This window comes from Gopherus evgoodei, chromosome 2 (assembly GCF_007399415.2).
Source record: "Gopherus evgoodei ecotype Sinaloan lineage chromosome 2, rGopEvg1_v1.p, whole genome shotgun sequence".
In the NCBI taxonomy this organism is placed as follows: Eukaryota; Metazoa; Chordata; order Testudines; family Testudinidae; genus Gopherus; species Gopherus evgoodei.
The window spans coordinates 2,983,337-2,996,340 of record NC_044323.1 but is presented as its reverse complement, the minus strand read 5'-3'; the positions used below and the strand labels follow the sequence as shown (position 1 = coordinate 2,996,340).

The window sequence follows — 13,004 nt, the reverse complement described above, 5'->3', positions numbered from 1 at the left end:
CACCTGGTCATGCCTCCACATAAGAGCCAGAGGGAGGACATGCCACTGCTTCTGGGAGGTGCTTGAGGTAAGTGCCACCTGGAGCCTGCATCCCGACCCCCTTCCATGCCCCAGCTCTGATCCCCCTCCCGCAGCTTGAACTCCTCATTTATGGCCCCACCCCAGAGCCCACATCTCCAGCCAGAGCCCTCAACTTCTCCCGCACCCCAAGCCTCAATTTCATGAGCATTCAATTTCCATACCCAGATGTGGCCCTCGGGCCAAAAAGGTTGCCCACCCCTGGTCTAGAGGCCTGCTTGATTATTTGCAGTTTTAATAAGGTTATATCAGTAGGTGAGAGGTGGAAAATGTTGTTTGTGTGGAAATGTTTATCCTTTGTAACAAACCTAATTCACATCTCTATAATTGATTGTTGATGACAAAAGTCTAAAGTGAAACTTTTATTGTACAAGTTGAGATGCGGTAAGCAACTTAGTGGCGAAAATAGGCTTTTAAAATCTCTAGCCCTCTGCTAATGACATAGGTAAGAGTATTTGTTTTTTAAAGACAAATAAGCATAGATTACAGATAATTATGTATATTGTGTGACTCTTCCCTAGTTTGTTTGACTGCATTTATAATGCGCTCATCACATGAGTGCTAAGTTTGATGGCTCTTCTTTGGAGCCAGTCGTCCAACTGCCTGCGAAGTGAGGTTGTGTTGATATGGTATAACCACAGAACCATTTCGCTAATGCACATGGCAGAGCATAAAATGTGGTTAAGGGCTGTACAGAGAACATAAATATGAGCAGATATATTAGGGGTGGGGAAGTGAGTTTATGTGGGAATGAAGGTAAATGAACAGATGAGGCATTGGGGTATAATGACCATGATGAAGGAAACGGCAGAGGCTGAAATCACAGAATGTAAACCCTAAAATAAAGATGTGGATTTAAGTTGACAGAATGTAAATCCTAAAATAAAGATGTGGATTTAAGTTGACGAGCATCTAGGAATGGGTGGCTGAGGGAAGAGAAAACTAATGAATTGATTAGCCCAGCTTTGAATTCTGTGGAATGACTGGAATCAATGATTCATGTCAGATCTAACTGACCTGACTGTTTTCCTGGCGTAGGTGCCCTGACAGCAGATGGATGATATGAAAAATTATGATTATAACAGTTTCCTCAGACAGCTTGGTATTTCCTGTACTGAAGCAGTTGAGGGAGACAGATCTGGGACTAGAGAAGTTGCATACTATTGAACCAATGAGTTATTGTAGCTAAACTGACTCTACCAACCTTGGTTGTTGATTATTAACAATCCAGAGATGACCCTGCTATTAATCTACAACAGGGTCCAGCAGATGCCAAACAACAGGCAGTGACACTGGCTGATAAAGGAGACTGAAAATGTTCCAAACATTAGACTGGGATAGGAGGGAGGTGTGCTTTGGTGTGTACGGTTAGAAACTTATTTCCACGTGTAGGCATCTAAATAGAAGTGATTTGATTTTTTTTCCAGAGATGCTGAGCACGTGCAGCTTTCAATGACTTTAGCTGCAGTTGTAGGTGGTCAGCGCCTCTAAAAATGAGGCACTAATTTAAGTGCCGAACTCTAGAGGTCAAGTTAGAGAATTTTTGCACAGCCTTTTTAACCCCCTGGTTACCCCAAAAGGTGTCAACGCCCTGAAGTGGATCATCTGGACCAATAGTTATGCTGACTGCCCTTGTTCCCCTTCTGTCTGTTCATAGGTAGGGGACCACAAATTCAGCGCCCACCGGATCGTGCTAGCAGCTTCCATCCCTTATTTTCATGCCATGTTTACAAATGACATGATGGAATGCAAACAGGATGAGATTGTCATGCAAGGAATGGATCCAAGGTAACTACCTGGGACAGCCAAGGGACCACACCAACACGGCTTGTCAATGGTGTTTTGGCCTATATCTGCAGACAAATGCAAGTGTGTCGGTTTAGAAACATGCCTTAAAAGGGTTAAGATAAATCACATTTTTAAATAAATTTATGTTGCTACTAGCATCTTAGATTGTTATTAAGTTGAAATAATCTAATAGAGCTGAACGCAACTGACCCTTTTTCTGTACTTCTCCACCCTTTTTAGTGCACTAGAGGCTCTGATCAACTTTGCTTACAACGGACACCTAGCAATTGATCAGCAGAATGTTCAGTCTTTGCTGATGGGGGCAAGTTTCCTTCAGCTGCAAAATATCAAAGACGCCTGCTGTACCTTTCTTAGAGAGAGGTAAGGGTACCCTGTGTCCTGTGCCTTTGACTGGTCCCTTGGAACGTGGGGTCATGGGTTCTGGTCTTGCTGTGGAACAGGGTGGTTGGATTGTGCTATTAGAGGACAAGGTGCTAAACTGTGTTCCTTCCTTCCAGTTGCTTGTGGTGGGTTCAGGAAAAAGTTAAATATCCTTTGGTCCTTTAGGAGAAGGGTGGAGGACTCTGTATCTCAGTAGAACTGGTTGCCCACCTGCGGGTGGTGGGGCAGGCTATGAGACCTTAGATGGGCATGAGTTACTCTCTGAAACAAAGGTGAAACATCCCGATCACTCAGACTCAAAAATGGAAATGCTAAACTGACATGTTTTACTGCACTCCGTGTGTCTGGAAATATGCCATACGTTCACCATTGGTAATGTCAGATAAACTTAGTTTTTGTGTGTTACTATGCCATGTTCTTCCACAGCTCCTCCATTCATTCCATGACATTGCACCAAACATACTTAATAAATGCAACATCTCGACCAGTTTTTTTCATTCTACATGGACTTATCCTAAAATGCATAATTCAGAGAAGAAAAGTACTTTGGCCCTGTTTCAGATGTTTCCATGTGAACCCAGGGGTTCTCTATTATGTGTAAAACATAGATACTTAGCTCAAATAGTGAGTCAAATCATTACATACTTGGTTTTTCCTGGCAAAAAAATAAATTTTTGCACACTGGGCTTGGTACCAAACAGAGAGAACTGGATTGCACTGGTGAAGTGCTGGGGCCAAGCTTAGAAACTCAAATCCATTTTAGGCACCTAAATGAAAGTGGCCTGATTTTTTTCTCAGAGGTTCTGAGCTGCCGCAGCTCCACCTAAAGCTAATGGGAGTTGCTTATGCTGAGCACATTTGAATGGCGGGCCACTCTTACTGAGCTCCTAAATATGAATTTAAGAGGTATAGTTAAGGTTTTTATGTATAATAAGATACATTTGAAATCCAGTGGGTTCTGATTACATGCCTCAGGAATAGCCAGAACATGCATGTCTAGTTCCAGTTTTTACAGGAAGGATATGATGACTGGGCGGTTTTCTACTTTGATTTTACTATGTGTTCCTGGGGATTTTCTGGGTGTTGGTGACCTCACAGCTTGTGAGGAGGTAAAGTCCAAGGTTGTGTAAACCTTTGCTTGGCAGGCAAAGGCTGCTCTTTCCCTCCACTCGCAATATCTAACTCTTTGTGTTGTAAAGTACTCTTGGTTCACTCCATTATTAAACGTGCCACAGTGTTGTTTTAACTGTTTGGATCTTTATGCCCTGTAAGAGCTGGGCATTGCCAGACCTTCAGGGTTCTGTACCCATCCTCTCCGTGGTCATTTCTTGGATGCTCAGAATTGGTTATCTAAAGTTTGAAAGCAACCATGAAGATTCCCTCTTCAAAGGATCAAATCCAAAAAGGCAACTTCCTTGTGATGGATCTCCCCTTGACCCCTTCTGAAGACTACGGAAACTTGTGCCTAGGGTTTATTTCCATTCAGGCATCAGGACTGAAAGGAGGAGGAAGGAGCATAAAAGGAAGGTGCCCAAAGTTTGACCTTTGGGCTACAGGCAGTTTATGGAGTCTTTGAATGGTAACACACAGCCAGTAAGCTCTTAAAAATGGAGGTGTGATCCCTGGAAATGCCAAGCATGCATGGCTCCATCTTGACAGAGCATTCGGTTTGCTGCTGCTGTAATGAATGGTCTTGGCTCAAACCACTGAGTTTGACCTGCTGTGGTACGGGTGACTTTTTGGGTCCCCAGTTAGGCAAAGTTGAGGCATCTCTGTCAGTCTGATTCTGGGCATTGTAGGCCTGGTTTAATGGTGAGGCAAGAGTGGTACCAAATGTTTCCACAAACTATTTTCATTTGGGTTAGAATAAGAGAAACAAACAATAGTATTCTGACATGTCTCATAGTTATATGACCCGTAAATACTGTGAAACAACCAGAATGGTCATCTCTTGTTGAATAGAGATGCACAGATCTGGTGACAGAATTTCTCCCTTAAATGGGAGTTTCCAAATCTCCCATAGCGTGGACTTGATTTTCAGCATTTTTGCAAGTTTTAGGAAACATCTTTGCTGATAACTCCTTGCACCGCACTGTTGTTTAAAGCAATACATTTTCAGTGCTTTTGTGCTGCTTTATGATAGCATGCAGCAGCACCTGTTCAGCTGGTCTGATCACTAGTTCATTTCTGCAGGGATTGTTCCTGCATTCTGACCTTTAATTGCTAAAAGACATCCTCAATAAAGCTTTGTTGGCCAGGAAAATCATGTAAGAAGAGGCGGCCGACATCTCACTTCAGTAATTAGCAAAAGTGCCTGGTGAAAATAAACAAGGTTTGTAAGTTTCTGAAGAACACACTTATCCTTGCTGTCAAACCAACAGGTTTCATTCCTGGAATCTGAAATCAGACTTATGCACGGAATAGCATTGTGTAGACTCTTGTACTGCTACTCCTACAGGTTACAGCCTTGACTTTAGGAGACCCGCCCGGGGAGTGTACATCAGTCTCTAGGTCCAGTCAGTCTTTGGTACTTCAGAGAATATCAGTAAGGGGGCTTATTGTCCGTATGGTGCGATTCCCCTTCCTCTTAATTTGGCATGTGTCAGTCTCCGTGGCTGTGCATACGCTGGCCAGTTTAACCTGCGAATTGGTGTCTGTTGGAAGGGTGAGTTCTCTAATGTGGCGCATCCATCAGTTTCACAAGGTTACATTTTCCCTTGGTTCAGTTTCACATTCACTGCTTCTTTGGACTGCATTAAAAACATGTAAATTGCTAACCCCTCTATTAAAATAATGTTAATTTGTATCCCCCCCAAGGCTTCATCCTAAGAACTGCCTGGGCGTACGTCAGTTTGCAGAAACCATGATGTGTGCCGTGCTCTACGAATCTGCCAATAGCTTCATCCACCAGCACTTTGTGGAGGTGTCCATGTCTGAAGAATTCCTTGCTCTACCCTTCGAAGACGTGCTGGAGCTGGTTTCAAGGGAAGAGCTCAACGTCAAGTCTGAGGAGCAGGTATGTGCACCACCTGGTATATGTTATAGCAGAGGCACCTTTTGCCACCAGAGGATTTGAAACCACTGGGGCAGTCGCACAGCACATCTGGGTGAGAAGTTGTTGAACTGGTCCATGCAATGATCAAAGCTGAGAAGATGGTCTTGTAGATGGTGGGTGTATGCCCTTGGCTAGAATAGTGGTGCTCCGACTCTTTCATTCTGTACATAACTTGTAAGAATTGGGGCTTCTCTCAGCTTAGTTATCAGAACACTGTTCTGGGGAGCATCTGTTATTTGCCAAGCATGGCACTGAACTGTGCTGAAATGTTCATGGCAGAGAAACCCTGACATCCTGAACTCTAGTGATTGTGCCTCTTGCTTTAATGAGTGACTTCAGTTCTGGTGAAAGGTGCCAGGATCTCTGCCCTGGAGGCAATCTCTAGAACTACAGAATAAACAGTGTTTCAGCCTTATTCTGGAGAGATTCCTTCGAGGATTGAGATTCTCTACAGCATTTTGTGAGGAATCTTCCTCCTGAAATGGCCAATGAGATGGTCGGTCAGGTTGATGGCTTACATAATATGCAGGCCTTTGTACAAGGAACTGGACTGAACCACACCACGTCACTTCACACAGGCCATTATAAATAACCATCGCCACTTTGACCCGTAGCAGCAGCAATCCCGATCTGAACTGGAGATCTGCAGCTGGAAGGCTCAGCATCCTGCTGCCAGTGCTCAAGCCATCGCATCCCCTGTGGTGGTGCTAGGGGCTTATTCCTAGAGAGAGAAATCAGACTTCTAGAAAGTCCGGGTTGGAAAAAGAGGGCCCTGGTTAGGGGTATAAGCATCAGGTGTGAAACGTCTTATCTCCTTAGAACCTTTTGTTCAAATTTCAGGCATGCTCAGAGCAAGCTGCCTTCTTTTGAGGCAGGTAAACTTTAGCACAGGCTTTGTATCTTTCATAGGAATTTAAAATGAGAGATCCTCCCCGCTGCCTGAAGCAGTTATGATTCCAGGACTCTCCTTGTGAGGGGCGGACTCTGTCCCAGTGTCCTTGGTGACCATTTCCCTTCTAACTGTTGTGCAGCAGGCTGGCCGCCATCCTCCACCTCTGAGCTGGTTGCATTTCAGTGCGGTGCAGCGTGCAGTTGGTTTTACAGTTGAACCTCAGAGTTACGAACACCAGAGTTAGGAACCGACTGGTCAACCACACACCTCGTTTGGAACCGGAAGTACACAGAGAGCAGCAGAGACAAAAAAAAAAAAAACAAATGCAGTACAGTATTGTTTTAAATATAACCTATTAAAAAATACAGGGAAAGTTTTTTTTAAAAAAAAGATTTGATAATGTAAGGAAATGGTTTCTGTGCTTGTTTCACTTAAACTAAGATGGTTAAAACAGCATTTTTTTTTGCATTGTAAAGTTTCAAGCTGTATTTAAGTCCAGTGTTCAGCTGTAAACTTTTGAAAGTTTCTTTTTTTATTTTGAAAGTCTATCAGGGATGGTCTAGACAGTATTTGGTCCTGCCATTAGGGCGGGGGACTGGACTCGATGACCTCTCGAGGTCCCTTCCAGTCCTAGAGTCTATTAATCTATGAAAGAACAACCATAACATTTTGTTCAGAATTACGAACGACCTCCAATCCCGGGGTGTTCGTAACGCTGAGGTTCTACTGTAAAACGTTTTAGGGTCTTCTGGGGTGCAAGTTGCATTTAAAGATATGACTACCAGCTGATTTGTTGGAGAAATACTTTGCTAGAACCCTCTAGAGAACGGAAGTGGGAGGTTCTGGCTTTGTCCAGTGTAAAATGAAAGGCTTGGAAACTTTGGTTTGATGTGTGTGGCTGTCCAAATTTTCTCCATGACAACTCAATATTTAGCAAGTGTGCATGATGGTTAGTGGCCTGTTTCAGTGGCAAGATTGTACCACATGGTGGCAGCAGTAACCACAAATGCCAATAATCAGATGTTTACAAAGCAAAACTTTTTCTGGTACTCTTAGTTCAGTTCTTGGGAGAAGAGGGGCCCAACCCTGTAAACTGTTGGCCTTAAAGGCATTAATGCTGTTCCATATCAGTATTGTGGAGACCTCGGTTTAAATTCTTTTCTGCTGCTGATCAGCCCAGCAGGATCTCTGGGTGCAGTGGCAGTAGCCTGGTTAGACCAGCGGAACAGTGCCCCCTGAAATGGAAATTCTCAGCTGCACACCCAGAAGGTCAACATGTTGGGGCTATATCAGACAAATGGGTGGGGAATTGATTCCAAATCTGGGCCCTTATGAAGAGTGCCCTGCATTATAATGGACCCTCTGGTGGATTCAGGAATGGCATTGATGGCCTCTGTGATTGAAAGATGTATGCTAAGAATGGGGAAGGAATAATGTGATGAGCTGGATGTTAGCTGAGACATGCTGTACTCTGAGTGGCAAAGTGTAACTATCTTTGCTCTAGATCGGGGTAAGTAACCTATGGCACGTGTGTGGAAGGCGGCACGCAAGCTGATTTTCTGTGGCACTCACACTGCCTGGATCCTGGCCACCGGTCCGGGGGGCTCTGCATTTTAATTTAATTTTAAATGAAGCTTCGTAAACATTTTAAAAACCTTATTTACTTTACATACAACAATAGTTTAGTTATATATTATAGACTTATGGAAAGAGACCTTCTAAAAACATTAAAATGTATTACTGGTATGCAAAACCTTAAATTAGAGTGAATAAATGAAGACTCGGCATGCCACTTCTGAAAGGTTGCCGACCCCTGGGCTAGATCCCTTGAGTAACTTCTGTTTTCCTGATCACCTGTGCACCTTGGCAAGACGTTCCTTTTATTACAGTCCATCTGTTCAAGTTTATCCTCATCCCTCCTTTTGTGAGCTGCTTCAGGACAGAGAAAACAAAATCTCATGTCTCCCCCAGGCGCAGAGACCTAGCAAAGAAATGGCTCCTCTCTCTTCTGGCAGGTATTCGAAGCTGCGTTAGCCTGGGTGCGGTACGACCGAGATCAGAGGGAACCCTGCTTACCTGAGCTACTGTCCAAAATCCGACTGCCCCTTTGTCGACCTCAGTTCCTCACTGACCGTGTGCAACAGGATGACCTTGTCCGCTGCTGCCACAAATGCCGGTGAGCTGTTCAGGAGTTGTCCAGTGTGTGTGGGCCTCCCTGCTGATAGTGTGTTGGATTGGCTGTCCCAGAGACTGAAATCCTCTCTCCATGAAATGGGAATATGTAGCAGAAGAGCGATTCCCTCATGCTGCTCTGCTGATGTGGCTAAACCATCATCTAGAAGGATTTGCTCTGTAGAGTAGAGAAGAGATCAGTTGACATAATCATTGGCAGATTCAGCAGAGGGGCCAGTTTGAACGGTGGTCCCAAGACCCACCAAACTATCGTTCTAACGTTTGGTCTTATTTTCAGGGACCTGGTGGATGAAGCAAAAGACTATCACCTAATGCCAGAACGTCGGCCGCACCTCCCAGCATTCAAAACGCGTCCCCGGTGCTGCACGTCAATCGCAGGATTGATTTATGCTGTTGGAGGTCTTAATTCAGCAGGTACCTTGCATATCCACTTCCCACAACTACACAGTGATGTGTCTATTGAGTAACGGCATCAGACTGTAAACTTCATTCTTCACCCATACAATGGTGAGCAGTCTCTCCTGCCCTTCCCTTTTTCTGCAGCCCTGGGTTGACACTCATGCCATCTAGCCAATAAAATGCTGAAGGGGGCTGTTGCCAATTGTTGAACCTTTATCACTCTAGGAGTGCTGGCTGGATGGCTCAGAGGTGTTGTTTCCAGTTTTTGTGAAATTGCACTGAACACAAACCTGTTGCATGCATCTCTTTAAAATCATGGGGTCCAGTGGAAGTGTGGAGAACCCTGAAGGCAGTAATAGAAGAACATATTGGCAGCAGGGGCGACTCGAGGCCCCAGCATGCTAAGCGCATGCTTGGGGTGGCAAGCCGCGAGGGGCGCTCTGCCGGTCGCCGCAAGGGTGGCAGGCAGGCTGCCTTCGGCGGCTTGCCTGCAGAGGGTCCGCTGGTCCCGCGGCTTCAGACCTCCTGCAGGCACGCCTGCAGGAGGTCCACCGAAGCCGCGGGACCAGCGGACCCTCCACAGGCATGCCTGTGGGAGGTCCACCAAAGCTGCGGGACCAGTGGACCCTCCGCAGGCAAGCCACCGAAGGCAGCCTGCCTCCCATGCTTGGGGCGGCAAAATCCCTAGAGCTGCCTCGATTGGCAGGATCATGCATTGCATTCAAGCATACAACAGGTAAAATAATTGCAGTGCTCTTTGGTCTCTTTCAAAGAAGCAAAGCCTGTGTAGTAAAGGCTGTTTCCATTTCCATTATGAACCTTTCTGTTGTACCTTGACCATGAAAACGTGGCTCGTGCCACGCTAAGCTTCATCATGGGAACAAGAGCACGTGTTAGTTGTTCAGCTTCTCTTTGATTTAGGCACACATGGAGTCACTCCAAGGACGGTGCTCCTCATTATCTGATTAGCAGGGCGCACACAAGTTTTGTCCAAATAATCAGGAGTTTGGATGATGGAGAGGACAGGAGCCTCTTCCCTGCAGTCCTGGCCAGGGGTCTCTGCGCTGCCCTGCTCATTTGCTCCCCTGACACTGGGGATGCAGAGAGCTCGCTGTGCTGCCACAGAGCCATTGACACCCAATCCCTTCGAACACAAACACCCCTGACCAGGACTCTGCCCCTCCAGGACCGCAGCCATCCCTGAACCTTGTGCCTGCAGGGATCAGATGTCAGCGGCCCAGCGGCAGTGGAAGGAGCCCTCTGCAGCCCTGCTGTTACTGCCCTACTCGTTCCTTCCCATGACTACCCGGCTGCAGAGGGTTCCCCGCACTGCCACAGGAGCCATTCAGCAGGAGGGTGGCCTCCCCTGTGGCCGGGGTCTCTTCTTCCTCGCAGTCCTGGACGGGGGTCTCTGCTCTATTATCTGAGCCTCCCTGCCTTGTTCCCCCAGCATGAGATCCTTGTGGGACAAGGAAGGGATTTGATAAAGCGCAGGTTCAGCAAGTGGGATTTCGGATAAACTGGAGTCCACTCTAGTTCTTTAGGCCCACGGTCAACCTGCTTAAACCCAAGAAACTTACAATAGCTTTTAAAATGGGCTGCTGCATGGCATTTATCCTATTATCCAATGAACACACAGCTATTACAGGGCTGCTTTCTGAGACCTGGATTCCCTACCCTAGAAGAATGAAGTCAGCCATGCGGGAATGTTGTTGCTGTGATTCCAGGGAGTTGACTGGCCCCTGCGATGTTAATTGTTAAGTCTCAAACCCAGCTACCCACTCTGAGCGTCCTGCCTGTGGTTTGATTGCAGGGGCTGGGCAGGGGTAGGATATCAGGAGTCTGCAAGGATTGTGGAGCCCAGTTTTACAGGAACTCCCTCCAGTGTTGAGCAGTTCCCTATCGGGGTTGGGTGGAGATGGGGCCGATGTGCTGATGGGGTCTTCTTGCACCTGCTGACGTTTATGTAGGAATGTGGAGATGCGGGGGCTGAGGAGGCTGCACCAACCCAGAGACTCGAATAGGGACCGTTTACAGGCTCCACTACCATTCCATAGCCTGGGGGGCAGGATCTCTTCTCTACTGCTGCCTGCACAGGCCATTCCTACAGATACCCAAGGCATTGAGTCCAGGTTTTGTCCTTAATGCTCAGAGCGCAAACCCTGTATCGCCATTATCCTTCCACGCATGGATGAACAGATGGGAAAAGTCCATCACTTTCTGCTTCTGCCCCCTGTTCAGCAGAGACGCCAGAAAAAAAGAAACCCAAAACCTATCACTTTTTTTAATTTGAGTAGCAAATTTTTATGCAGGTGATTCACTGAACGTGGTGGAAGTCTTTGACCCCATTGCAAATCGCTGGGAGAAGTGCCAGCCGATGACGACGGCACGTAGCCGAGTGGGTGTGGCTGTGGTGAATGGACTCTTGTATGCCATTGGTGGATATGATGGCCAGTTAAGACTGAGTACGGTGGAAGTTTACAACCCAGAGATGGATTCTTGGTCCAAAGTGGGAAGCATGAACAGCAAACGAAGGTACGTGAGACATACACTCCATTCTGTACAAAGAATTTGAGCGGGGAAGAGATGAAATGTTCACAATGGCAGGGAAAAATCTAGGAAGTGCTGAAAATGGCTGAGGTGACCTGGGAGATCAGAGTTTGCAGTGCAGTACAATAGGAGAAAGATCAATACACGTTTTGGGCTGCATGCACAAAGGAATGGAACAGGAAGGGAATGGTTGCACTTTACATAGCTCTGGTGCAAGCACACTTGGAATGTGCGTTCTGGCCTCCTCTTTACCAAAATGATTCACCGGAGGGAGTTCAGAGAACATCAGTGCAGGTCTAGAGGGACTGATGTACGAGAAAAGATGAAAAGCTACATATGTATGGTGTGGCTACGCAGTGACCAAGGCCGGGGACAGAACTCTGTTGGTGTAAGTGCTGGAGGGAGAATTGTTTGTGGTGGCACAAGGAAAAATAAGATGAAATTGAGACAGGGATGACAGGCTGAATATCAGAAAGAATTGCTGGTAAATCTGCAAGGATGTGGAATAGATTCCCAAAGGAAGTAGCAGAAGCCATGTTGCTTGGGACCTTTTTAAAACTAGACTCGATAAAGCAGTGGAAAATGTGTTGTAGGGAGCGCTCATCCACTGGCAGGCAAGGTGATGGACACATGGGTCTTCTGTGTCTCTGGTGCACTCATGCATCACAGAGCATATAGACTCCTCCACTAGAAAGCATTGCCAGTTCACACAATGCAGGGCTTGCAGTCCAGGCTTTGCAGAATGAGTCCTGAGTGATCTTATGGCTGAGCGGAAGAGCTGGTGGTTTATATGCTGAGTAAGGGGAAGCTGATGCATTTCACACCAACCTAGGAATTATGTTGTGGTGGCACTTGGAAAGGCGCACAGCGTTATGTGGCCAACAATATTGAAAACCCACCTATTAACTCTCCTGGCAGCACTTTCTCTCCTTCTGCAGCAGCCTGTGGCTCGTTTATCTCCTTCCAAATTTAAATGTGTTTGTGGCTTTCAATGTTTTTACTCTGGTTTCTTTTTCCTGCTCCTTGGTCACTGAGTTCTTAAATTGCCCACTTCTGCTAGCTTTGCAGCATGTTTTCCCCATAGTCGTTTGTGTGCCTTATTTTAATGTGGTTTCAAATGCTAATCGCTTGGGAAGAGCGTACTGCGTGTATCTTGTTACTTGAAATTCTGTGTGTAACCCAGATGCTTGGTGGCATCAGTGTGATTCTGCTGGGATTGCACTCGTTCAGGGTGGTTAGCTGCTCTATTCAAGCAAATACAATCTAAAGTCTGTAGTGTGCAGTCCGGGAGTTAAGCAGGTTGTGCCAAGTAAGCCCTGTTCAGACTGGTAGCTGGCCAAGGCTTTAGGTCTGGCTCCAGGGGCGATCTTGAGTGTCAAGTCCTGAAACCATTTCCACGCATATCATAATCTCTAGTAGGAAAACTCTGTTTTTGCATAGCTATGAGGTTCCTTGTATGGAGCTTTTCCCACAGTAAGATGACCGCTTTTCTTCCGTAGCTGACTTATTCTGCTCTTTGCACTAGGAACAAAGCAGCTGAGTTTGCTAATCCCCTAAACAACATTCTAGGCAGCAACCCTGCCACGAGGATCCTGTTCTGCTCGCACTTCACTGAAGCGTGCATCATGAGAGTGTTGTCGTTTCATC

General features: G+C 46.2%; 1 protein-coding gene across 2 annotated transcripts in view; it reads left to right on the top strand.

Moving 5' to 3' along the window:
* The window catches only part of KLHL18 (kelch like family member 18), a 43,877-nt gene that overhangs the window by 21,441 nt on the left and 9,432 nt on the right, over window positions 1-13,004 (top strand). The window contains exons 2-7 of one of the 2 annotated variants that reach the window (XM_030549804.1): window positions 1,736-1,866; window positions 2,107-2,247; window positions 5,086-5,284; window positions 8,231-8,391; window positions 8,686-8,822; window positions 11,120-11,342. In XM_030549804.1, coding sequence (XP_030405664.1) covers window positions 1,736-1,866; window positions 2,107-2,247; window positions 5,086-5,284; window positions 8,231-8,391; window positions 8,686-8,822; window positions 11,120-11,342 — 992 coding nt within the window. Of the gene's footprint in view, window positions 1-1,735; window positions 1,867-2,106; window positions 2,248-5,085; window positions 5,285-8,230; window positions 8,392-8,685; window positions 8,823-11,104; window positions 11,343-13,004 lie in introns of both variants that reach the window. The other variant, XM_030549803.1, reaches the window with a different exon arrangement.